The 25810-nt window shown below is 53.5% G+C and overlaps 2 protein-coding genes, 2 long non-coding RNA genes and 1 other non-coding gene across 7 annotated transcripts in view; 1 reads left to right on the top strand and 4 right to left on the bottom strand.

Annotated features, from left to right (window-relative positions):
- COL6A2 (collagen type VI alpha 2 chain) overlaps window positions 1-10999 on the top strand; it is a 22450-nt gene extending 11451 nt beyond the window's left edge. The window contains exons 22-27 of one of the 2 annotated variants that reach the window (XM_029959569.1): window positions 76-111; window positions 342-387; window positions 686-838; window positions 1014-1466; window positions 1773-1811; window positions 9616-10999. In XM_029959569.1, coding sequence (XP_029815429.1) covers window positions 76-111; window positions 342-387; window positions 686-838; window positions 1014-1466; window positions 1773-1811; window positions 9616-10223 — 1335 coding nt within the window. In that variant the 3' untranslated portion in view covers window positions 10224-10999. Of the gene's footprint in view, window positions 1-75; window positions 112-341; window positions 388-685; window positions 839-1013; window positions 1467-1772; window positions 1812-4713; window positions 6046-9615 lie in introns of those variants that run through there. The other variant, XM_029959570.1, reaches the window with a different exon arrangement.
- Window positions 11000-12053: 1054 nt separating this feature from the next.
- LOC108639482 lies at window positions 12054-14394 on the bottom strand. The gene is made up of 4 exons (XR_001920537.2): window positions 14225-14394; window positions 13774-13809; window positions 13157-13524; window positions 12054-12356 (listed from the first exon to the last, which is right to left on the bottom strand). It is a non-coding gene; the product is annotated as an uncharacterized LOC108639482 (long non-coding RNA).
- Window positions 14395-17191: 2797 nt separating this feature from the next.
- LOC108643210 lies at window positions 17192-18842 on the bottom strand. Its single transcript, XR_001922851.2, has 3 exons — window positions 17949-18842; window positions 17498-17533; window positions 17192-17248 (listed from the first exon to the last, which is right to left on the bottom strand). It is a non-coding gene; the product is annotated as an uncharacterized LOC108643210 (long non-coding RNA).
- A 203-nt stretch (window positions 18843-19045) lies between these two features.
- FTCD (formimidoyltransferase cyclodeaminase) lies at window positions 19046-25664 on the bottom strand. 2 transcript variants are annotated; one of them, XM_018071648.1, is made up of 15 exons: window positions 25547-25664; window positions 25210-25419; window positions 24252-24435; window positions 23605-23733; window positions 23404-23492; window positions 22972-23151; window positions 22746-22883; window positions 22322-22453; window positions 21604-21665; window positions 20784-20913; window positions 20493-20654; window positions 20057-20100; window positions 19839-19977; window positions 19379-19474; window positions 19046-19189 (listed from the first exon to the last, which is right to left on the bottom strand). In XM_018071648.1, exons 2-15 carry the CDS (start codon window positions 25261-25263, stop codon window positions 19103-19105), a joined length of 1626 nt encoding a protein of 541 aa, XP_017927137.1. In that variant the 5' UTR covers window positions 25264-25419; window positions 25547-25664; the 3' UTR covers window positions 19046-19102. The 2 variants fall into 2 exon arrangements, with proteins under 2 accessions (XP_017927137.1, XP_017927138.1); XM_018071649.1 differs by lacking the exons at window positions 25210-25419; window positions 25547-25664 and having other exon boundaries at window positions 24166-24277.
- A 60-nt stretch (window positions 25665-25724) lies between these two features.
- On the bottom strand, window positions 25725-25806 carry TRNAA-CGC. Its single transcript has one exon. It is a non-coding gene; the product is annotated as a tRNA-Ala (tRNA).
- Between the last annotated feature and the right edge of the window lie 4 nt (window positions 25807-25810).

Raw genomic sequence — 25810 nt, 5'->3', positions numbered from 1 at the left:
TTTTTGATGGCTCCAATTCCCAGAAAAGGAACTAATGGGAAAACTGTGCCTGAAATCCCTGTGCTCTTCTTACAGGGGACCCCTGGCCCACCAGGAGACCCTGGTCTGACTGTGAGTAGCCCCTTGTGCTCTTCCTGCTGGGGCAATCTGTCTTTGCCATGCACAGCCTGAGAACAAAACAGGGCATCAGGTCCTGCTGCTGCATGGCAGAGGTGGCCTATGGCTTCCCATGGGAGCCAGGGAAAGAGGGAAAGAGGGCTGGCTGGGTGGGAGGGGAAGGGAGAGCCTTTTCCTTAGAGGGGACAGAGGGAAGCATTCGTCCTGCACCCCTTTTTTGGCAGGATTGCGACGTGATGACCTACGTGCGAGAGACGTGCGGATGCTGTGGTGAGCAGACCATCACCTCTCCCCAGGGAAGGGGAACTACCACTTGAGGGATGGGGAAAGGGGGTCAGCAGAGGGTTCATCTCATCCTTCTGCCCCATGAGCCACCCCTTGCGCTGAGCTGCCAGCTGTGGATGCTTGATGTGCTCCTCTTCCTCCTTCCTCGAAGGGAGGAGCAACTGATTGAGCAAGGAGCACATCTTGGTCTCCATCATCCCAGGGATGGTCTCTTCTGTCCTGGTGGCTGTTGTTCCCACCATCACTGACCCTCGTGTTTTCCTCTTTCTGCCCTCCTCCCCAGACTGTGAGAAACGCTGCGGGGCCCTGGACATCATGTTTGTCATAGACAGCTCAGAGAGTATCGGCTACACCAACTTCACCCTGGAGAAGAATTTTGTCATCAACGTGGTCAGCAGGCTGGGCTCTATTGCCAAGGACCCCAAGTCACAGACAGGTCTGGACTGTGTGGGGACAGAGTGGGGCATGGGGAAAAGAAAAGGCTCTTGGATCTCTCCAGCTTCCATGTTTGTTTATTTTCTGTGGCTTTTCATGCCAACTGGGCAGGTCTTTGAGTTTCTCCGCTTTTCACTGAGGACGCAAAGCCAAGTAATGTGACACTTCATTGGCAGGTGCCCGTGTTGGGGTGGTGCAGTACAGTCATGAGGGGACTTTCGAAGCCATCAAGCTTGACGACGAGCGCATTGATTCCCTGTCGAGCTTCAAGGAAGCAGTGAAGCGCCTGGAGTGGATCGCTGGAGGCACCTGGACACCATCTGCCCTTCAGTTCGCCTACAACAAGCTCATCAAGGAAAGCAGGAGAGAGAAAGCCCAAGTGTTTGCTGTGGTGATCACAGATGGGCGCTATGACCCCCGGGATGACGACAAGAATTTAGGGGCCCTTTGCGGTAGAGACGTGGTCGTCAACACCATTGGCATAGGAGACATGTTTGACCAGCCAGAGCAGAGCGAGACCCTGGTCTCTATCGCCTGCAACGAACCCCAGCGAGTCCAGAAGATGAAGCTCTTCTCAGACCTGGTGGCAGAGGAATTCATTGACAAGATGGAAGACGTGCTCTGCCCAGGTCTGTACCTGTCCGTGCATGGTTCTTACTGGAACTGGAGTTTTGACCCCAGAGTTTGGGATGGGGGGCATATATGATTGCAGAGACACTGTGTGTCCCAGCAGGTTGGTCAGTAGCTGGGTCATTCATGGTGGGGCTGACCTTCATGTAGCCCTGAACTAAGAGTCCTTCCTCAGATATGGGCCAGCTTTTTGGGGCAGTCCTTTTAGAGTTCCATGTAAGGAACCTTGTTCTGCCATGCTGACTGAGCCAGTGAAGGGGGATGGTAGCACATCACTCAGTTTTCCTTGTTTCTTTTCCTTCCAGATCCACAGGTCGTCTGCCCTGAGCTGCCCTGTCAGACAGGTAAACATTACAAGTATCTTCACGCCATCTGCAAAAAGTCCAGGGGGAGAGTGCAGTGCCTGAGGCTCAGGAGTAGGAGAGAGGGGGTGCAACTCTGTCCATTCCTTTTGGATGGCAGGAGTTTGAGAAACAGTGTCACTTTACACGAGGAGAGGATAAAGGGTTTCATCTCCTGCTCTTTTCCCGTCTCTCTTAGTGCTCTGCACAGGTAGGTACAAGTGCACCGTGCGAGCGCGCCAGCATGGCTCATCCCTGATATTTCTCCCTGCCCAAATTCCTGGGNGTCCATTCCTTTTGGATGGCAGGAGTTTGAGAAACAGTGTCACTTTACACGAGGAGAGGATAAAGGGTTTCATCTCCTGCTCTTTTCCCGTCTCTTAGTGCTCTGCACAGGTAGGTACAAGTGCACCGTGCGAGTGCGCCAACATGGCTCATCCCTGATATTTCTCCCTGCCCAAATTCCTGGGAGCCACCTGGTTTTGACCTCCAAACTCAAGGCAAACCCCCCCTTGCTAAACTCTCCCACTCCTGTGACCTTTGTATCTGGATGCTCCTTGGGAGTGACAGGGGCAGAGCAACTGGCAGAAATCAGTTGGAAAATGACAACACAGTGGACCCAAAGCTTTGGCTTCTCTAACGCTGGCTGTATTTGATTAACGATTAACTCAGGGTGTTGGATTAAAGGGAAAGGTTATAAGAATCCTCTGGTATCAAGAAGACAGCTGCTGCGTGCTGAAGGTAGCTTGACTTGGTCACGTTTTGCTTGTTGAGGGGCAGATATACATCCCGAATTCCTAGAGATCCTGTCTGCCTGAGTCCCTGTGCCTGTTTAAATGCAATAGATGCACTCTGTGCTGATTCACACAAGTTTATAGGGGACTTAAGTTTTGCCAGTTCCTGAGATTTTTATCTCTACTCTTGCCATGAATGTTTTTGTGGAGAACCACAGTTTCAATTGAACCTTATACAGAATATCAAATTTCATTTTGATGTAAGTCCCTTTGCTTCCATACCAAGGGAAGGAAAACTGGTCCCAGGATGCATAGCTATAATCATTCCTGTCTAAAATCTTGAGTATTTTGAGTATTTGCACCTGGCCACACAGGGGGCACAATGTCCAACCGTGACGGTGAGCTCCTCTGCTGCGTCCTCTGAGGAGCTTTGTCCTGCGATTCCATGCACAAGGAGGTGACATCCCCATGCCACACTGGTGATTGCTCAGGTGTCTTCAAAGGTTTTGGTCTTAGCAGCGTTCCCATTTCTGAGGAACCGAAGCAGTGACACACTCGTTCCTCCTAGGCTTGGGCCACCAAAGCCCTCCAAAGCAAGGTGAAGTTGGCAGTGCTTTCCTTGTAGCATACTTGGGTATTTCTGTTCCTGATGCAAGGTGAGAACAGTTCGCTGGTATCTGACAGTCCTGGGGACCAGAACAGAAATGGCTCAAGGAGGCATCTGAAGGGGCTCCCTCTGGGGTGAATCCCTCAAGCCATGCCGTGGGCAGACCATGTCAAGTGCAGGCAAGACCTGTGCCCTAGAGAACACAGGAGGTGGACTCATGTGGCAGGATAGGTGTGGGCCTCCTGTCAAAGTGCCAGTAGACCTATCTCAACATGGGCAAAACTTGTGCTAGGTCTGGTAGATCAAATTTTAAGTAATAGGTAGAGATTTAGGGGCCCTTGGGCAACGAGCCTTCTACCCCCCCCACCGGATGGTCCGTGATGCGTTGCTGCCATCATATTTGGAAGGATTTGCAATGATCACACCTGCCTGGTGGCAAGGGAAATTGTTGGATGGGATGTGACATAAGGCACATGAGAGAGCCTGGGGCCTCTCTGCTTGGTGCTTGACTTCCTCTGGTTCTCCAAGAGCATCTCCTAAGTTAATGCCAGTTCCCATGCAAATCCTCTGCATGAAGACCGTGTTCTGCAGAGGGCATGTGAATGAGCTAGTGCACATCCAAGGCCCAGGTCAGGGACACAGCTACACCAGTCCTGTTCTTACCCCCATGGCTGTCAGAGTGGCAGTCCTAACACTTTTAAGGGGCAAATCAATTGTACCCCAGCTTCAGCTTGGGTGTTATCAGCAGAGCACAGAGAAGGGCAGGCATCACATACACATTGTTTCCCCCTCATGCTGCCCCAGTACTTTACCTAAGGAAATCCAGATTTTCCTGGTTTTGGGAGAGACCCATGTCTCTTATCAATTACTGCCGTACTAACAGGATGCTCGAGGGTTTAAATGCTGAGCAAATCTGACCAGTGAAGCAGTTGCTTCATAGAAACCGCATGACACTCTGTGAGGCTCTTGCTAACTCATGCAGAAGGCTTTGCTTTGAGCTTTGGGGGTTTATTCAAAGTTAAATTCAGCACAGCCAGGTGCAGATGGAGGCTCTCTGAGTCCTGACTAGTCCAGACACTACACAGCTTTGGCTAGAGTCACTGCCTTGAGGCTGAGTGCCAGGAAAGGAGGTCACACAATGTTGTCCCTTAGATGTCTTTCTGCCTTACAGCATCACGTGTATGGTTTGCACATAGTAGAGTCCAAAGCTACATGATGGGTGAATTCCATCTGCAGATAAAAAGTTGGACCCCATGGCCTTTTTCCTGAGCACTGCCCTTTCTCCATCATGCCTATGCTGGATGAGTAGGAACTGGGCACTTAAGGTTTTGTGTAATTTTCTAAAGTCGCTCAGTTGATGTGTGAAAGATTTCAGTACAGATCCCATGGTTCCTCAGACATAAATGGCATAAAGATTCAAAACCTGGCTTTGGTCTTTTTACTTCTCTGTCCTCCTTAGCTCTGTTCTTCTCTGGTGCACTGCAAGTAGGAAAGCCAGGTTGCTTTCAGAGACACAGCCATTGCTAGCGAGCCCTGAAAATATTCTTTTGACGCTCACTTGCAGATGACAGGAACCCTGGGAGCGTAAACCCACTTATTTTCCGCCCCATGGAAGAGGGAGTCAACATAAATTTCCCCAGCACCATATACTCGATCGCCCAGTTCCTAAACTCCACGCGGGAATCCCGGGACCCCAGTGTGTACACCCAGCTGGTGGCCACTTTGGCCTTTACCGCCGAAAAAGCCAAGTTTGCCACTGGAAATGAGCGGCAGGAGTGGATGGACTTGTTCATTGACACCTTCAAAATGGTGCACAGCGAGATTGTGGGGGACCCAGAGACTGTGCTAGGGCTGTGCTGAGACCATGGTTAGAGGTCACGGGGACGCAGGGGTTGAGCGGAGGTGGTAATCATCGTTCCTCAAGTGCCTGCTTGGCAGAGGGGACAGGTGCATTGGTAGATGCTTTTAGTTTAGGAGAAACAGAGGCAGTGGAACAGCTTGGTTGCGCTCAGCCGGGGGTGGGACACGAGGAGCAGTCCCCTCCAGCTCGACTGGCTGATGAGCATGGCAGCTTTCCCCAGCAATGGCAAGGGATGCTCTTGCTTTGCCCGCTGCTTTTTTTGCAGAAAGTCTAACAATGCACTTTCCCTGTGCATTCCTACCTATGTCTTTGGTGACACCCTCTGAAGTATCTTGCATCCTCTCTCTTGGTTACTGTGGGGCTCTCTTTGGTTCCTGCAAGGCTGACAAAGCAAGGTGCAATTCCTGCTGGCCAGTGTCTCTGTGGAACCCCTCAGTGAGCAGCTGGAGGTGTGGGAGGGAAGGAGCAAGCAATACAGGAGAGGGAGCACCCTCTCCTTCCATCGGGAGTACCTGTACCCGGGGAGTGCTTCTCTCAGAAGTTGTTTGAGCTCCCTTGGCCTTTCTCTGCTTGCACATTTGTTCTTCTTAATTAACAACTGTACCTGTCTGTATCCAAAAGACAGATATTCTGTTACATAGGGCTGGGTGGTCCAAAGCAGAAATCCTTGACTGTGCAGTCACACCTCCATGTCATGTGTTGTATCACACACTCAATTACGTGAGCTGTTTAAAAGCAAGTACCTAAACTTGATATAGCACAGCCTATTTAATCCACACCCAGTGCTGGTTTGGTTCAAAGTCCACAGACACACCCCTTGCACAGCCGGTCTGTGTGTTTAGGCAAGGAGTGATATTTCCATCAGATCAAGGGCCCCTGATTTTCAAAGGTTAGGCAGGTGTGTTCCATTCCCACCTCCATTTTAACTACTTTCAAGCCATATTTAAAGGAAATGGAATTTCGTGTGCAGACACAGGAGTAGAAGTGCTTACTCTAACTGGCATGGTATTATTGCAATAAAGTCTCCTGAGCAAACGACATATTTAATGGGCAGAAGGGAGAGGTACCGTCTTCAGAAATGTGATTGGGCTGTAATATTTCCAGGTGTAAAAAGTGGAGCCAGTTGCCAAGCTCAGGCATGGGAATTGCCTGCATCTAACTTATTTCAGCGTTCTCTCAGGGTTTCAGCACTTTTTGCACCCAGTCTGTGGGGACAAGGAGCTCAGAGATCTCTGCTATTGCCATAGAATAGAGGGAAAAGAATGCTGAGCACTTTACATGATGTGCTCCATGTTTTAGGTGAAGGCAAAAGGATCAGCCTGTGCCTGAGTCTGGTCATAATTCTCATATTCTAGATAGTCTGTGTAAATCCAGACTCCCTATTCTGCTTCGATTTTTACCCCAAAATTATTGTGACTTAGTCTATTGGGATGCAGGACTGAACTCAGAGTAGTTAGTTAAGCTGCTCCAGCCATGATGCCAGAGGAAAAGCCCCTAAACCCCACTGATTTGAAGAGAACATATCAGGGCTGGGACATTTTGCTGAACAAAATGAGGATTGGGAAAGATTTGAGCAAAGGGTGTGTTGATTTCCTTTCCTTTCATTTCATCACACAGTGGCTATTTATTTCACCTCCCTTGGAAATAATTTCTAGCAAAACATTGAAAACAAAGTTTTTTACCTCTCAAAAACCTTCAGCTCATTGGTGGGGGGCAGTGGGAGAGGGAGAAAATGTCTCTTTGCCTGAGTGGTGTTTGGACTGGCCCTTGGTGGCAGGCAGGTGAAGGGGTGTTTTTTTAGCATAATGCTGGCTAATCCCTCTGATAAAACCTGATGGATTTCATCTCAGCAAAGGAAAGACACAGATAAGGATCTGGATAAAGGATAATCCTCACCTCCCCAGAGACACAGGAGGGCCTAGGAAAAGGGGAAACTCCGAAAAGGGCAGGGAGATCAATCCCCACCTCACTTTCATCTCCACTGTCAACACAGTGAAAGAACAGAGAAAATACAAGTTCCCCATGCTTTAGAAGAAGCAGCAAAGTGATGTGAATGGGTGGGGTTACTCTGCACATGCATGCAGTTAGATGGGTTGCTAATGGAGGAAAATCAGGGGTATTTCTGCTTTTTTGTGCTGCCCTCGATAGACATCCTCAGCTGTGCAGTATGGTGAGCTACAGGCATTCCTGCCTTACTATAAGCCACATGAGAAGGACCAATGCAAGATTTTAGTTGGCCTAATTCGTGGTGCCCCCGAGAGTTTCTCTCCCAGTTAAGAACAAGAATCTTTTCCCTTGCTGCAGGAAAGGGTGGTTGGGTCCTCAGCCTCTCAGAAATGGGAACGAGCTGCAGCCAGAGCATGACACCCAGCAGGACAAACCTAAGGTTTTGCTGCCTCACATCTGTTACATTCCCATATGTTAAAGGCACCTTATCAAACAGCTGGAAGGCAGCCCTCTCCAGCCGTGAGGGCCAAGCAGCAAGCGGAGTGTCTCCGGGAAACTCCTGTCAGACGTGCACTGCACTGTCACTGACGCTCCGTGGAGTGGTGCTGCTCCCAGCCACCCCCTTAGCTTAGCTCAGAGCTCTTAAGGCTTGCTCTGGGCCACGTGGGAGGTGGGTCAGTGGTGCTTGTCGTCTCCAAAAACATGAGTACATGTGGGCAAGCACTGGGGGAGGCTGTTAACACCGCTCCAACATGGCACGCAGCCCTCGCTCCTTACCCGCTCGCTTCCACCGGCTTTCGCAGACCCTCACGTGGGTTTTGCACTGTGTGGTTGCAAGGCCTTCCTGCCTTTCCCCCTCCACAACTGCACAGAACAGGTGAGGACGAGGAGTGCAGGTGCTGCCAAGGCAAAGTATCCTTGCAGCAGCAGTGCCTGCATACCAGGAACTCAGGACCAGCATACCATTTAGACAACATTTCTCACGGAAGATTGGGCAAAGGTGAGTATGTGCCTTTATTGCTTTAAAGGAGGGGAGGTACCAAGTGATACAACAAGAGGAAATGGCCTCAAGTTGCGCCAGAGGAGGTTAAATTGGATATTAGGGAAAATTTCTTTGCTCAAAGGGCAGTCAGACACTGGCACAGGCTGCCCAGGGAAGCACTGGAGTCATCATCCCTGGAAGTGTTCAAAATACATGTACATATGGTGCTTAGGGATATGGTTTAGTGGTTAACATGGTGGTCCTGGGTTAATGATTGGACTTGATGATCTCAGAGGGCTTTTCCAACCATAACAATTCTGTGATTCCATGATTCTGTGCTGAATCCAGGTGTAGCATCATTCAGCACCAAGGAAGCTCTTTGCCGGGTTGGGTTTGCTCATAGTGCAAAAAATCAAGCTCATGTGATACTCCTATCCCCAAAGTTACCCCTCCTTGCCTGAAACGGATGCTGAGGCTGGGGCTGCTCCAGAAGCTCCTATTCCTTGCCAGTCATGCAACACAATATGGCAACATCTTTGGGACTTCACCCTTTTGAGATTCAGTCTTAAGAGCCACAGAACTACTGAAAAGTGGTATGGCCATTGTTCTGCTACGGCCAACTCAGGGGGAACACAGAGGAACACCGAATGCAATACACATAACTACAGAAAAGGGATGAAGCAATGGTCCCTTACTATCAGCTGACTCCAGAGATAGCTATTTTCTTCTTTGTTTTTTTTTTCCTGAGCTCATTCACTTCATGTTCATATATTCATATGCCCACTTCATGGACAGGTGCTGTTCTGCATGACTAAAGAACAATGTCCCACTGTGTTCCCTCCAAATATCAGTCTGATATCTATCACCAAGGCTGCTTTACTATGAACAAGTGCACCAAGAAAATTAGTCTTGTTTTCCACCCAGTCTTTATAAGCTCTTCAGGAATTAGTGATTGCTGATTAAACTAAGCTGGGTGGAAAGCAGGAAAACAGCTTCCATCCTAAAAATCCGTGTGTGCATTGATGGCCTTAGACTGAAGGAGGGAAGGCTTAGATTAGAAAGAAATTCTTTAAGGGTGGTGAGGCACTGCCACAGGTTGCTCAGAGATGTTGTGGACACCCCATCCCTGGAAGTGTTCAAGGCCAGCTTGGACAGGGCTTGGAGCAACCTGGGCTAGTGGAAGGTGTCCCTCCCCATGGCAGGGGACTTGGACCTGGGCGATCCCTAATATTCCTTCCAACACAAACCATTCTTTGATTCTATGGTAAGAATAACTCTGAAAGTAAACCACTCTTCAGAAGTAACCAAGAGGTTTGCAGGTGCTGCCTGACATTAATCTCTGGATATTCCTCTCACAGATGAGAGCCGGGAACTGATGTAAGACAGTGGATGTAATTGTGGGACTGAGATGTGCAGACCTGTAATTTCATTGAAGTCGTTCATAGGTCCCAGAATTAACATTCATTAAGACCTCGTGTCTGGGAGCTGAGGGCATCAGAAGCAAAGCTCCTCCATTATGAGCTGCAAAGACAGTCTTTGGCAGCAGAATGGGGCTGGTCCTTCTTTGGACAAGGGTGCACACAGGCAACTCCAGCCCAAATGGCCTGAAACAAGCCCCAGACCTATCCCTTAGTCTTCTTATTCTCCCAACTCTTGTCGTCTTCTTCCCCCTGCAGAGCTTGCTGTGGCCCAGTGCACCCAGCGCCCCGTTGACATAGTTTTCTTGCTCGATGGCTCGGAGAGGATCGGTGAGCAGAATTTCCAGAGTGCCCACCACTTTGTGGAGGAGGTGGCCCGGCAGCTCACGCTGGCCAGGAGCAGCAGCGACAACATGAACGCCCGGATCGCGCTGCTGCAGTACGGCAGTGAGAGGGACCAGAACGTGGTCTTCCCGCTGACCTACAACCTGACGGAGATCTCCACCGCCCTGGCGCAGATCAAGTACCTGGACTCGTCCTCCAACATCGGGTCAGCCATCATTCACGCCATCAACAACATCGTGCTCAGCCCAGGGAACGGGCAGCGACTCGCCCGGCGCAATGCTGAGCTCTCCTTCGTCTTCATCACCGACGGCATCACGGGGAGCAAGAACCTGGAGGAGGCCATCAACTCCATGAAGAAGCAAGATGTCATGCCCACGGTGGTGGCCCTTGGGAGTGACGTAGACATGGACGTCCTGCTGAAGCTTGGCCTCGGGGACAGGGCAGCCATCTTCCGGGAGAAGGACTATGACAGCCTCTCCCAGCCCAGCTTCTTCGACAGGTTCATTAGGTGGATTTGTTAAATGAAGGGCGCGCACACATCCTCCTCTCACTGATATACACACCCCTGATATTACCTCTTGTATTTTCTTCCCTCATATGTTTGCTAGCCCAGAACAGCTGCCCTCAGGGTCCTCCTTTCTAGTCAAAATCCAGAGCTCTTTATTGATTTTCATGATGAAGAGTCATGTATGTTACATTTATGGTGCTAATTAAAACCCAGATCAAAGGAGGATACAGAGCCATATAAAGCTTTACACACACCAAGCCATGACTTGCGTATGTACTGTAATCCTTAGGAGGGCTTATCAGAGAAGCAAGAAACCTTTCCAGTGTAGCAGGATGAATGAATAACTCTAGTTTTCAAAAACTCTCAATATTCCTCACTGTGTCTTGCTCCTCCTTCCTGGGAGCTATAGGATGGTGTGAGAGGTTTTGCTGCCTTCCACAGTTGTCTGCAGATGCTTCTTTTGGGGGTGTATCTATCCTAAATTTCACAAATCGTCTCTAAGATCTTTATTTTCCTGTGGGCCATATCTCCTGTGATTCCTTCTGCCATTCTGCCCTTCATCAGAACCTGCTCATTTATTACTGCACCCAAAATCCTGTCTGAGAGGGGCCTCCTAGCATCTCACAAAATACCAAGCAGCCACCAGAGCTGCCTCCCTGTCACCCCGGTGTGCTCAAAGTGTCAATGGCGCCTTCATCCCACCAGTATCTGTTGAGCAATGCCCAGATTTGAACTTGAATTGTGCTGTCTGCAAAAATAAACAAACCCTTTTCACCCTACCCTGAAAAAGCCTCTATATTCTGTAGTTCGTCTCATTTTATTTTTTTTTGAATTATTTTTAATGAGCAGCTGGTTCTCCTGGTTCTAAGCTGATAAGTCCAGATAATCATAGAATCACAGAATGGTTTGGGTAGGAAGGGAACTGAAAGGCCATCTCATTCCAATCCTCCTGCCATGGGCAAGGACAGGTTGCTCCAAGCACTGGCCTTGAACACTTCCAGGTGCACCCTGGCCCTGCACCCTGGCAGGGCATATCCAGACTGTCGTGTCTCACCACAACACAGACAATGCCTTCATTCCTCACCTGGTTCATGTTCCTCACCTGTTCATGGGTGAGGAGATCTCAGGTGCCTCTCTTTGAGGGACTGTGCCTTTCCCCACCACAAAGGTGCCATTGCACCTGACTTGGGCTTTATATGCATTTTCTTCAGCGCATCTTACATCCAACACACCATCCATGGTGTGTCACAAGTTGAAGGAGCCCTCTGAGGACATGTCCTATAAGGTGGTCGAGGTAGGATGGAGAGGAGTGTGGGTTGTGCATGGGGGACCCCAGGGATGAGTGAAGGGACGGGCTCCTGGCATGGGCAGAAGGCAGGGACGCACAGTGCTGGAGAGCCATGTCCATCAGCACTGTGGTGTCACTGCCATGTTCTCCCTCCTCTGGAAAGGAGTGCTGTAGGAAAGGCTCAAGGGTCATAGGACAAGACATGGCTGCAAGCAGAGAGGGGCTGCACAAATGAAATCCCCCTGCCCCAGCACGCACAGACACGCAGCCAGCACTGCAACAAGGATGGACGAGGCTGCGCTGGCAGGAAATCTGGGGGAGATGGGCTGTGCCAAACTGCGGGACGTTCGCTCTGCCATGGTGAGATCTTTCCCAGCACTTATTACCCTGCTGTTAAGGATGGCAGCTCACATAATTACAGCATCCCCAGCCAGCCCCTCTACTCTAGCTGGGAAAGCTCATATGAAGTCTAAGGACTTTTATGGGCAGTGGGATCCACGTTAGCAGCCGGCACCATTGCCCAGGAAAAAACACACGGACACCAGCAGATTGCAAACAAGCACATGATGACTTTCAGCAGGCTCTCCCAAAAGACAGACGATGGAGATGCTGTCCAGTGACTTAAGAGATTCCAGGACAAATCATTTACAAAGTAAACCCGAGAAAATCAGTCAGCAGGCAAAACACTGCTGTAAGGGAAAGGGAAGGGGAACAGAAAAACACGCAGGGCAGGGCACGGCACTCCCACAAGGTGTTTCGCTTCATGTTTTGCTGATCAGTACTGTGCAGGTGGGAAATGCCAAATGTTCAGTCAGAGTCAGAGCTGCTGCTTGAGCTGCTGCTTGAGCCACTGGAGTGCTGGAGGAGAGAAAACAACTTTAGGGCACCAGCAAAAAGACTCTCTTTCACAGCATTCCTGAGATGTGTTAGTGACCCTGTTGTGGGTGCCCCATATTGTGGGGAGCTTGGGGGGTGTTTCTTAGTTTTTTTCAAGGCTCTTTAGGTCAATAAAGCAAATTCCAGAAGGGTTGTGCTCTCTACAAGCAAGGGCAAACATCAGAGCAGATCACGGGCAGAGCTGTTACCCAGTGAGAGAGTTTGATTTGTTTTGGAAATGGTCCCACTTCTGATATTGGAACTGGGGGTACGTTTAGCAGTCCCTGACTCTGACCTGCTCTGGACAGTGCCCATCCCTGTAACAGCATTTTCTGCAGAATCTACTCCTAGCACAAGGAATTGCTTCTCCTTTCTTGGTTTCTATTTTGATCATGGGTTTGAGTTTGGGGTTTTTTTGAGAAGGAACTGAACAGTTCCTCTGGCAAGACACTGAGTGAATGTCACTTATAGAGACATAACTTAGTCTTGGGTGAGCTGCATGGTGCACCCTGAGCCACATAACTGCTTTAAACACCTTCAAGGAATTTCATGGACTGCTTTTCAAATTACTCACTTACTATGACTCATCCTTGACTCCCATTAACTTAATGGGAAATTCCATATCTAAAAAAAGCCGTAGAGATTTTGGCAGCGTGCTCTAGCCACCACAGCGTGGGAGAGGAGAGTCCTAGCTGTCCAGGCTGGATGCTGTGGCATAGGGGAAGGGGGTCATAAGGAACACAGCAGGAATAAGGAAGTGTCTGCTGTCGCCTCACTCTTACCTTGCCTCCGTGGTGCTTGGAGTGCTTCTTCTTATGGTGCTTCTTATGGTGCTTCTTATGGTGCTTCTGATGGCAGTCAGGGGGACACACCTGCACTCCTGGTGGTCCCGGAGGGGGGTGTCCATGGGGATTATGGCCACATGAGGGGTGCCCATGGGGGTGGTGCCCATGGGGGTGATGCCCATGGCCAGGTGGAGGGGGGAACGAGGGGCAGACTGCAGGGCCACCAGGGCAGGGAGCTGTGCCGGGACTAGGGTATCCTGGAGGAGCAGGAGGGCAAACTGCAATGCCACCAGGGTAGGGACCCGTGCCAGGACCAGGGTATCCTGGAGCAGGAGGGCAAACTGGCTGGTGTGGTTGTGGCATGCCTAGGAAGAAGAGGAGAGCTGTTAGCAGGCAGACACAGGCTCTCCCTGGACAGACAGTGCAGGGAGCTGGTGTATCCATGCACCCAAAGGGCCCCTCCCAGTCTATCTCTTCCTCACAAATGACATCCCACACCCCTCTGGCATGCAGGGAATCCCCCCCAGGTGCCTTTGGCCATTGCCCTGAGCTCCTCTCTGAGCCCTGATGGCTGTGTGGTACCCACAGCCCTGTCTGGCCCCATGGTCGCTCACCGTGGTGGGGGTCACACATCTTCAGTGGTCTGTGAGCTGAAAGGGAAGGACAAGCACCATCAATCACCTCCTGCCACAGGGACGTCATTGCCCTGCCCAGAGCTGGGACCTGACTCCTCTGTCCCACACATCTGCCCTGGGAGCAGAGACCGCGCTCGCTTCCCCAGGACTGCCATCCCCCTGCACACCTTGGTGACAGCCCTCCTGTCCCTCTGGGGGACAGCACCAACGCCCAGAGCCGCTGTCCCCACCTCCAGGCACACCCAAAGCCCAGCCTGTGGTTTCCATCGTTAATGGCAATAACAAACCCGGGTGCCCAGCTCATGTCCCCATGGACCACAAGGACTGGGGACACGTGTCTGGTCCAGCAGCACCCATGGGGACAGAGCACCCTGACCCTCGGCTGCCCCCGCTCCGGCTGTGCCCGCGCTCCCCGCTGCCCTGCACTCACCAAACCTGCCCAAAAGCTCCCAGAGGAGGCGATGCTGGCAGCACTCTTGATCACCGTCCTTGGCACGGCTCTAACCGGGCTGTCGGGCACCTGTTAAATACCAGATCCCTCCCCGGTGAGGAGGGGTGTGGCGGGCAGAGGTGACACTGCTGAGCAGTCAAACTGGCACCACCCTGCACCAGGGCTGTAACCATGGCACCCAAGAAAAGTCAACACACCACTCCCAGCTAGCACAAAGGTCCCACTCCCAGCTAGCACAAAGGTCCCATGTAAAAATAGATGATGGAGGGTGGTGGTTACAACTCCCGACATCAGCTGATGGAGTGAGTCAGGCGACCCAACCATGAACCCCACGCCCACCCTCCAACAGCAAGCGGCACAGAACACTTTCCAATCTGGTGGGATTCTCAGGATGTAGCTCAAACAGTTGGAAGCATTGCCACACACAACAGGAAACTCAAGCAAGGGCTGGTGGAGGTCAACTCTCCTACAAGGAGCTGTTTTTGCAAGCTGACAAATAGTGGGTGGAAAGCACTGGGCCTGTTTGGGAAGCACAGCTGGACAGATGCTCCCTGCAGCTCAGGACATGAGGACACCTTGCAGGGCAGAGTGTGAGCCTGGGGCCGTACCTGGATGTCGGATTTGCAGGCCAGGTTGCAGTGTTGTGCCAGTTCCTTCAGAGCAGGCCAGAGCCCACTCACCTTCTCTGCCAGGGCATAGGGCACCCTCACGGCCGTCTTCAGTCCCTGCTGCATGGCAGCCACGCGCCTGGGAGGGGGGACAGCCCTGGCTCAGTGCTGGGTGCCTGTGCTCCCCAGCCTGACAGTGCCCACCAGCCCAGCTCACCTCTCCTGCTGGCTGCTGCCGCACAGCGTCTCTCCTTAGAGGCCAGCGGGTGAACCAGAGGCAGGGAAAGTTGGCATGGGGATGGGGAAGGGAATTTAACGCTCCAATTTGGCCACCAAACCTGCTCCCACTGCCTGCTCAAGTGACCTGCTGTTCCACAAGTGGCCGGAAGCAGCCACTGCTCCCAAAACAAGCCAAGTGAAAGATGCAGGCAGCAGGATCCCCCCATCCAGGCAGGGATGGGCACCGTGATACAAAGTAGGATGGGATGGGGGTCCCTACTCAAGGATGTGCTCCTCCAGGTGACATGGAGACAGGGAGTCCAGACCCAGTGAACTGACCACCTGCAAGGAGCAGCACGGCTGCGTCAGCTCCGTCATGACAAGTCCTGCTGCAGCCTCAAGGGACAAAGGACAAGACATGGCTGCAAGCAGAGAGGGGCTGCACAAATGAAATCCCCCTGCCCCAGCACGCACAGACACGCAGCCAGCACTGCAACAAGGATGGACGAGGCTGCGCTGGCAGGAAATCTGGGGGAGATGGGCTGTGCCAAACTGCGGGAGGTTCCCTTTGCCATGGTGAGATCTTTCCCAGCACTTATTACCCTGCTGTTGAGGATGGCAGCCCACATAATATACAGCGTCCCCAGCCAGCCCCTCTACTCTAGCTGGGAAAGCTCATACGAAGTCTAAGGACTTTTACGAGCAGTAGGATCCACGTTAGCAGATGGCACCATTGCCCAGGAAAAAACACACGGACACCAGCAGATTGCAAACAAGCACATGATGACTTTCAGCAGGCTCTCCCAAAAGACAGACAATGGAGATGCTGTCCAGTGACTTAAGAGATTCCAGGACAAATCATTTACAATGTAAACACAAGAAAATCAGTCAGCAGGCAAAACACTGCTGTAAGGGAAAGGGGAAGGGAGTAGAGCTACATGCAGGGAGTTCCCACAAGGTGTTTGGCTTCGTGTTTTGCTGAAGGTGGGAGATGCCAGATCTTCAGTCAGAGTCAGAGCTGCTGCTTGAGTCACTGGAGTGCTGGAGGAGAGAAAACAACTTTAGGGCACCAGCAAAAAGACTCTCTTTCACAGCATTCCTGAGATGTGTTAGTGACCCTGTCGTGGGTGCCCCATATTGTGGGGAGCTTGTGGGGTGTTTCTTAGTTTTTTTCAAGGTTCTTTAGGTCAATAAAGCAAATTCCAGAAGGGTTGTGCTCTCTACAAGCAAGGGCAAACATCAGAGCAGATCACGGGCAGAGTTGTTACCCAGTGAGAGAGTTTGATTTGTTTTGGAAATGGTCCCACTTCTGATATTGGAACTGGGGGTACGTTTAGCAGTCCCTGACTCTGACCTGCTCTGGACAGTGCCCATCCCTGTAACAGCATTTTCTGCAGAATCTACTCCTAGCACAAGGAATTGCTTCTCCTTTCTTGGTTTCTATTTTGATCATGGGTTTGAGTTTGGTTGTTTTTTAAGAAGGAACTGAACAGTTCCTCTGGCAAGACACTGAGTGAATGTCACTTACATGTGGACATGACTCACTCTCAGATGAGCAGGACAAGTCCTGTGATTTAATGCACTGCATGGTGCACCCTGAGCCATATCAATGCTTTAAATGCCTTCAAGGAATTTCATGGACTGTTTTTCAAATTACTCTCTTAATATGGTTTGTTCTTGCCTATTTATTAATACAACAGGAGTTTCCACGTCTAAAAAAAAGCCACTGAGATTTTGGCAGCGCGCTCCAGCCACCACAGGGTGGGAAAGGAGAGTCCCAGCTGTCCAGGCTGGATGCTGTGGTATGGGGGAAGGGGGCCTGAAGGACCACAGCAGAAAATCAGAAGGGTCTATTGTTGCCTCACTCTTACCTTGTCTCCATGGTGCTTGGATTGCTTCTCTTTATGGTGCTTCTTATGTTACTTCTAATGGCAGTGAGGTGGTCCTGGATGGGGGTGTCCATGGGGGTGGTGTCCATGGGGATGGTGTCCATGGGGGTGGTGTCCATGGGGGTGGTGCCCATGGGGGTGGTGTCCATGGGGGTGGTGCCCATGGGGAGGATGCCCATGGCCAGGTGGAGGGAAGCCCGGGGGGCAAACTGCAGGGCCACCAGGGCAGGGACCATGGTGTCCTGGAGGACCAGGAGGGCAAAGTGGATGGTGTGGTCGTGGCATGCCTAGGAAGAAGAGGAGAGCTGTTAGCAGGCAGACACAGGCTCTCCCTGGACAGACAGTGCAGGGAGCTGGTGTATCCATGCACCCAAAGGGCCCCTCCCAGTCTATCTCTTCCTCACAAATGACATCCCACACCCCTCTGGCATGCAGGGAATCCCCCCCAGGTGCCTTTGGCCATTGCCCTGAGCTCCTCTCTGAGCCCTGATGGCTGTGTGGTACCCACAGCCCTGTCTGGCCCCATGGTCACTCACCGTGGTGGGGGTCACACATCTTCAGTGGTCTGTGAGCTGAAAGGGAAGGACAAGCACCATCAGTCACCTCCTGCCACAGGGACGTCATTGCCCTGCCCAGAGCTGGGACCTGACTCCTCTGTCCCACACATCTGCCCTGGGAGCAGAGACCGCGCTCGCTTCCCCAGGACTGCCATCCCCCTGCACACCTCGGTGACAGCCCTCCTGTCCCTCTGGGGGACAGCACCAACCCCCAGAGCCGCTGTCCCCACCTCCAGGCACACCCAAAGCCCAGCCTGTGGTTTCCATCGTTAATGGCAATAACAAACCCGGGTGCCCAGCTCATGTCCCCATGGACCACAAGGACAGGGGACACGTGTCTGGTCCAGCAGCACCCATGGGGACAGTGCACCCTGACCCTCGGCTGCCCCCGCTCCGGCTGTGCCCGCGCTCCCCGCTGCCCTGCACTCACCAAACCTGCCCAAAAGCTCCCAGAGGAGGCGATGCTGGCAGCACTCTTGATCACCGTCCTTGGCACGGCTCTAACCGGGCTGTCGGGCACCTGTTAAATACCAGATCCCTCCCCGGTGAGGAGGGGTGTGGCGGGCAGAGGTGACACAGCTGAGCAGTGAACCCGGCACCACCTTGGCCATGCCCATCAAGATGGGTATGTAAGAAAAGTCAACACACCGCTCCCAGCTAGTACAAGGGTCACATATGTAATAAAACATATAAAAAGGTCCCACATATAATAAAAACAGACGATGGAGGGTGGTGGTTACAGCTCCCGACATCAGCTGATGGAGTGAGTCAGGTGACCCCACCATGAACTCGGGCTCAGTGCTCCCAGCACAGGCACAGTGTCCAGGGACAGGGGTGACCCTCCCACAGATGGTGCTGTGGGACAGCGGGGTTCAGGGGAGGGATTGTGACTCCCTGTGACACTGCTCAGGGTGCTGCTGTGGTGTGAGGTGGAGGAGGTGATATCTGCCATCACACCCGTCAGCAGGGACAGGAGGCAGGGCTGGCTGCCCCAATTTTCAGATCTTCCTCTTAGGGAGGGATCTATGGGGAGGGAATAGAGTTCTCCCCATTCCGTCCCATCCCAACCCATCCCGTTCCATCTCCCTGCAAACACCCCTGATGGTGCTGCGTCCTTGGCAGTGCTCCCTTTCCAGGCAATGCAACAGGCTGGAATTGTCACACACCACCAAAAAGACACTTTGCAGAAAGGGACTGGGCCAAGTCTTGCCCCACATAGAGGGTAGGAGAGTGCTTTGTGGGGTTTCTGGGCATAAAAGACAAGTGTGTGCAGGGTCAGGAAGCACCCTTGCACAAGCACCCCTCACGGGCAGTCCCACTGGGTCCCTGCCACCCCCTTTGTTAGGATCCCTGTGATCCCAGGCAGTGCCAGCCCAATCTTCTCCTAATGTCCCAGGGATGGGGGGAAGGAAGTCTGGAGTCCAAGACCCAGACAGTAAAAATCCCCCTTGGCCAGGGAAAGGCCAGCAGGGAATGTGACACTGGGATCTCCAGAGGCCGATACCAAAAGAGCAACACAGGGACAAGTGGGTTTCCCAGCTTTATTTGCCACTGCAGAACTCCCAGACCACTCCCAAGCCCTCCTCAGGCCACCCGCTTCTCCAGCAGTGCCAGCACGAGTGCTGACCCTTGCTTTGCCTCTTCCAGCAGCCCGGAGACCTTCTGGGACATCTGTGTGGGGACAAGATGTGTCGTTTACTGCTCAACAGAACACAGGAGCCATCCCCCATCCACCCCATGCATCCCACTGGTGGCAAAGGGAGGGAGTGCCCGGGCACAAGTGGTCCCAGGGGCTTCCTCTCTGTCCCTCCTCAGCCCCACCACCAGGCCTGGGGCACACACACAACCCCTGCTTATTACCACAAGCTTGAACTTCTCATCCGTTATGTCTTTGAGGTTGATCATGACATTGAAGTAAGCTCCAAACACAGCTGCTTCCAGCATTTTGGCTCCCACCTGGGAAAAGACAGGCTTGCGAGCAGCTCTCCTCATCAACCAGCACCAGCACACTGTGCTGCAGAAGAGCAGACCCCTTACCCTGCAGGACTTCCACCCTCACCCCCAGAGGCACAGAACACTTTCCAATGTGGTGGGATTCTCAGGATGTAGCTCAAACAGTGGGAAGCATTGCCACACACAACAGGAAACTCAAGCAAGGGCTGGTGGAGGTCAACTCTCCTACAAGGAGCTGTTTTTGCAAGCTGACAAATAGTGGGTGGAAAGCACTGGGCCTGTTTGGGAAGCACAGCTGGACAGATGCTCCCTGCAGCTCAGGACATGAGGACACCTTGCAGGGCAGAGTGTGAGCCTGGGGACATACCTGGATGTCGGATTTGCAGGCCAGGTTGCAGTGTTGTGCCAGTTCCTTCAGAGCAGGCCAGAGCCCACTCACCTTCTCTGCCAGGGCGTAGGGCACCCTCACGGCCGTCTTCAGTCCCTGCTGCATGGCAGCCATGCGCCTGGGAGGGGGGACAGCCCTGGCTCAGTGCTGGGTGCCTGTGCTCCCCCAGTCTGACAGTGCCCACCAGCCCAGATCACCTCTCCCGCTCTTCAGGGGTGCTTTTTGGCAGCTTCATTGCTTCCTGCAGGCAAAGAAAAGCAGGTTTGCTGCTGTCACCAAGGCCATGCCTTGCATCAGGGGCTAGGGCACACCCCAGAGCTCCCATACTCTTGCAAACCTCCTTTATGTGATGATGACCCTTCCCCTGGGCCTGGCTTTAGCATCACTGGATGTGTTAAAAAAAAGAGTAGACATGGCATTTTGCCACATGGTTTAGTGGCCATGGGTGCACTCAGTAGAAGGTTAGACTTGATGACCTTGGAGGTTTTTTCCAACCTTAATGATTTTATGATTCCAAGGTCACAACCCTGCTGCTAAGGATACTAGAGCGCAGCGATCCCAGCCCTCCTTCCAGCTGGAAAGCCCCCCCCCCCGCAATTCCCTGCAGGATGTCTGCCTCTAGCCGGATCTCACCATGTAGCTGCTGAAGGCACAGGAGTCAGCATCCACCATTGCCACCAGCTCATCCATGGCCTGGTGGAACGAGGGGATCAACTTCCTCATGATGGGGTCCAGGTCCTCAAACTGCCGCTTCCCGTAGCTCATCAGCCCCACCATGCAGCCCAGCGCTGCTCCCTGCGAGGGCACGGGGACGAAATCCTCCAGCAGGACATAGTGCCCACTCCCACCACCATGCCGGCCCCCCTCAGGGGCTCCACACAGCAAGCGGGCCCCCAGGACTCCCCCTCGGTGTGAGGAACGTACCAGGGCACCTGCAGCTGCAGACACGGAGCCTCCTCCCGGCGCTGCCGACCTCCCACCGACTGCCCGCACAAAGGTGCCCAGGGGCTTGGACACCAGCCCCCCGTCCACCTCTCCTGCCTCCACCAGGTACCTGCGGCACAGCAGCCCCAGGGTTTAGAGCCCCCCAGATGCAGGGACACCACCACTACCCTCCTCCCCCGGCACTGCCCTCTCTGACAGGTTGTCATTGACCTCATGAATGAGAAGATGGCTAACCCAAAAAAACCCAGCATAAAGGTCAGGGAGAGGACTGGGAACCCCATGGGGACAGCTGGGGAACACATGTCCTGGTGGTGTGGGGGGCTGCTCTGGATTAGACAGGGTGGGCTCATGCAAATGGAGTTTTGTGGGACAGAAACACCTGCAGCCAGGTCCTAGGGGGGACAACAAGTACTTCACCTCATGGGTGGATTTCCCTTCCCTTTGCCCCTCAGACACGTGTTTCACACCATCTGCTGCCACACAGCATCTCTCCTCAGAGAGCAGCGGGTGAGCCAGAGGCAGTGAAAGTTGGCATGGGGATGGAGGAGGGAATTTAACATTCCAATTTGGTTACAAGACCTGCTCCCACTGCCTGCTCAAGTGACCTGGAGTTCCCCCACTCCACATTCACAACCAGCAGCATTTGGGAGCAGGCCACGCCTACACAACACCCAGCAGAGATGTCCCCTGGGGGTGACCAATGCTCCCAAAACAGGCCGAGTGCAAGACAGAGGCAGCAGGATCCCCCCATCCAGGCAGGGATGGGCACCGTGATATGAAGCGAGATGGGGGTCCCTACTCGATGATGCGCTCCCGGGGGCGAAATGGAGACAGGGAGTCCAGGCCCAGCCGACTGACCACCTGCAAGGAGCAGCACGGCTGTGTCAGCCCCGTCCTGCTGCAGCCTCATTCCCTACTGCTAATTAACCAGCATTAGGTGAGTCAGCATTAGGACAGAGTTATTTTGGCCACCACCCAGAGAGAGGACAGCTAGCACCACCACCCTGTGTCCCATCCCAGACATGGGGGAGGCATGTGGTCACCTACAGTGACTGGAAACTGGACTGATTAATCATTAACTTGCTCTTATCTAGCACATTTCCCACAGGCTGGAAAAGTCCCTCCCTCCTGCAGTGGAATAGCAGAGCCCTGTCTCCTCATTTCCTGCTTACACTTGTCCTGGGACAGCTTTCCATAATGCCACACACTGTCCTTGAGCTCTGGGGACACCTCCTTCCCCTCCTGGTCTCCAGGCAGGCAAGATGGGCAGCTGCTCCCCACACTCTGTCCTCATGGGTTGGGGTCCCTGCTCCCTGAGCATTTCAGCATCCTCAGAACAATAAACCAACTTGTCTCACTCACTGTCCCCCCACAAAAACCTCCCTGAAGACAAGTGTCAAGCCTGGGGCCTGAGTGGTCCCAAATCTCTGCTCAGTGCCACTTTGGGAGGCTGGGGGAGTGGATGTGTCTTTCTCATGATGCCACCCTTGTGTTGGTACCAGGAGGAGACATGTTACCAGCCTGATCTTCTGTTCTTCCTCCAGGATGAAGAGTTTTTCCTTCTTGATGTAAAACTCAGCTGCATTCAGCATGGCCTTCTTGGGAATGAGTCCCACCAGCTGGGACCCCACCACAGGAAGATTCAATGCCTGCAAAGAACACAAGAAATGTGACCATCCCTAGAGCCCTGCTGCCGCTACGACCCCAGCCTGGTGGTCCTCATCCCTTCTCAGGACATGGGTAGCTCATGGACAAGCCTTCAATGGAGGAGCTGGGAGCTAGCAGCAAGTTGCTGAGCTTTTGGGGGTTTTGTGCCATTCAGCACTATGGCTGAGCTAAGCATGAGCTAAAGCAGACCCTGACCTGGGGACAGGGAGAAAAACTTGGAGGGAGACATCCTCTGTGAAGCCCCCACTGGAACAAGCCTCCCACACCACCCACCTTTGCGTCCTGGCAGACCTCCTCGTAGACAGCATGGAGCGGCGTGGTCTCAAAGTCCAGCAGGTTTGTTGAGACCTGGGCTATATTCTCCTCCTCCAAGTACCAGCCGATACCCTGCACCTTCTTCAAGCGCCCGGGCTGCCAACAACTGCCACATTCAGGGCACGGCCCAGGAGGCGAGGGGCCACGTGGGTCTGCTCCTGGCGTGCCGCTGGCACGGTGGTACCTGGTTGGGGCCGCGCCCCTGCTCGCGGATATTGAGGGCGATGCGGTGAGCCAGCTCCTTGGTGCACAGCAGGTTGATGTTGTACGCGATAAGGAAGGTCCGGGCACCCGTCACCGTGGCCCCCCACCGGGGGACAAAGGTTGGGGGCCCAAAATCAGGAGCCCACTCTGGTTTTGCAAGCTGGGGAGGAGGGAGGAGAGCATGTGGGCTGGCACCGCTGAGCAGCACGAGCCACCCGCCCAGGGATGGCCTCTCCCTCCCCAGACAGAATCTGCCATGACCACCTTCATGTTCAGCACCACCCAGAATGTGTCCCCAGCTCCTCTTGGTGCAAAGGGACTATGCCAGCCCCCAGCACCCTCCCTGAAGCCAGGGACATACAGCTCAGCTCTGCCTGACCTGTGCCACCCAACTGGGTGCTGCCAGGCTCACCTTCTCGGGGAGCGCCTCGTACTCCCCGGCACGGATGGAGGGCAGGGCCTTCCTGCTCTCCTCCCGCGCTGCCGCTCCGTACAGGTAAACTGCAAGACAGAGCCAGGGCTGAGCACCACCAGGCACGGGCTGGCACTTCCTCCAGCCCCTGGAATCATGCAGAGTAGGATGGAAGGAGGAGAGGTTCCGTCCCCCACTCACCAGGTACCCCCAGCTCCTCTGCCAAGCGCTGCCCGAAGATGTGGGCGCAGGTGACACACTCCTCCATGCTGACATTGATCACTGGCACGAAGGGGCAGACGTCCAGTGCCCCCATCCGAGGGTGTTCACCTGGTGGCAGGGCAGATATAGGGATGGGAGTTGGAAAGAGTGAATAGACAAGGAGGGAGAATGGTCCTTTCCCAGACTATTACAGACTGAACACCATTGCTGTGAGGAAATCACAGAATCACAGAATAACCTGAGTCAGAAGGGACCCGCAAGGATAATGAAGTCCAATCCTTGGCCCTGCACAGGACACCCCAACACCACCAACATGTGCCTGAGAGCATCATCCAAACTCTCCTTGAACTCTGGCAAACTTGGGGCTGTGACCACTGCCCTGAGGAGCCTGTTCCAGTGCCCAACCATCCTCTGGATATGTTGTGTTTGTGGCAGTAATGTCTATCCAGCCCAGGGACAGGAGGCACTCAACCTCTCTGGACTGGGAGGATGAGCAAGAGCTTTGCTCCCACCACCATCTATCCCAGCAGCACTTCTTACTGAGGGTGGGGCGATGTGCCATGCATGGTCACCAGCAGCTGGGATGCTCCGTGCCAGAGCAGCTCCTGCGCCGCTCCCAAGCTCACCCGTGTGTCGGCTCATGTCAATGAGCTGCCCAGCCACTCGGGCTGCGCTCAGCGCCCCTTCCACGACTGCCTCAGGGGACCCCACGAAGGTGTAGACGGTGCGGTTGGTGGAGGCGCCTGCATCCACGTCCAGCAGCACACAGCCCGGCGTCCGGGAGATGGCCTGTCCCAGTGCATCGATCACCTGCCGGACAGTGTCTGAGCTGGCTGGGTCCCCACCACAGCCGCAGCTTTCCAAGGGAGGGGACATCTCTTCTCAGTTCTCCCCCTTCCCACTGGTGCAGGGTTTGAGGAGGATCAGTGGGGACCATCAGCCCTGTGCTGCAGAGGGTGCAGAATCCAAAAGCATGAGCGAGCATCCCACCCAGGGGGTTTGGGGTACCCCTGGCTCCCAGTGAGCTGCAAACTTGCTGTGGTGGGGGAGAGACACCTGACTGCTGCTGCATGTCAGAGAACAGCATCACAAATCACTGTTCCTGAGGATACAGTCTCCGGCCAGCTTCCAAAAAGATTTGGCTCTGCGAAGCCTGTTCCCTGGGGGAAGCTGTGTTTTCACAGCCTTTTTGGGTTTGCTGAACTCCCCTGCCCCTGGCAGGGCCAAAGTTCAGCTGAGGGCAAATGTCCAGGACAGATTCCATTAACCTGGACAGCATCCTTTGGCATAACAACTGCAAGCGATATTTCTCTATGGGGGTGTCCCAGACCACCCCGAAACCTGGTGCTACAGCAACCAGCAGGCACCGGAGGGAGGTCTGAGCCCCCACTTCTCATTGAGGTGCCAAAAGGAAGTGAAGGTTGCATTTAGGCATTTTTGGCACTAGCTAGGCAGTGAAAGGTGCACAGCACTTCAAAGGAGGCACAGCAGAATCTGGTGGTGGGTACTGCTCTGTGGAGGGAAAACGCAGCCATCAGCACCCCAGCAACACCCACCCCTCAGCGCTTCCACTCACTCCCTCACCTCTTTGTTATTCCCCTCCGAGAAGTTGGGGACACACTCCACCAGCTTCGCCATGGTCTCAGGATCTGCCTGCACCCTGCAGCACCCGGCTCAGCTCTTCGCACCCTGTGGGTTTCCTGCCCTTTCCTGTCCCACTGCAGAGCAAAAGCCTCTAAGCACCCAACGTGCAGCCTCTTTCCCAAGCTGGGGTTTCTCATTAACTGCATTGATCTGTGGCCAGGGGACAGAAAGGGGTTTGGATAAACACCATGGTACTGGCCTTGCTCTGCCTGGAGCGGTTCCAGGCACAAGGGCTTTGCGTGAGCACCAGGGCCAGCCAACAGCACTAATGACTTACTCGCACCAATTAATTGTGACAAGAAAGTGATGCCACATAAAGAAAAAGATCTGCTGAATTCAGCAACATGATGCGACTACCGGATGGGACAGAGACTGCAACAGGAGCATCATCACTTCTAGCATCACTTTTGGCAGAACCCCCGGGACTCCCAGTGTGGGTACCAGGTAAAACCTGTCGCTGTGAGCAGGATTCGACCCTGCGCAGAGAATCCCTATTGGATTGCGAGTCCAACGCCTTCACCCGTCGGCCATCACAGCCTCA

Source organism: Manacus vitellinus, unplaced genomic scaffold, assembly GCF_001715985.3.
Source record: "Manacus vitellinus isolate BGI_N305 unplaced genomic scaffold, ASM171598v3 scaffold_20_pilon, whole genome shotgun sequence".
NCBI classification, from domain to species: domain Eukaryota; kingdom Metazoa; phylum Chordata; class Aves; order Passeriformes; family Pipridae; genus Manacus; species Manacus vitellinus.
This window is presented reverse-complemented; position numbering and strand designations above follow the sequence as displayed.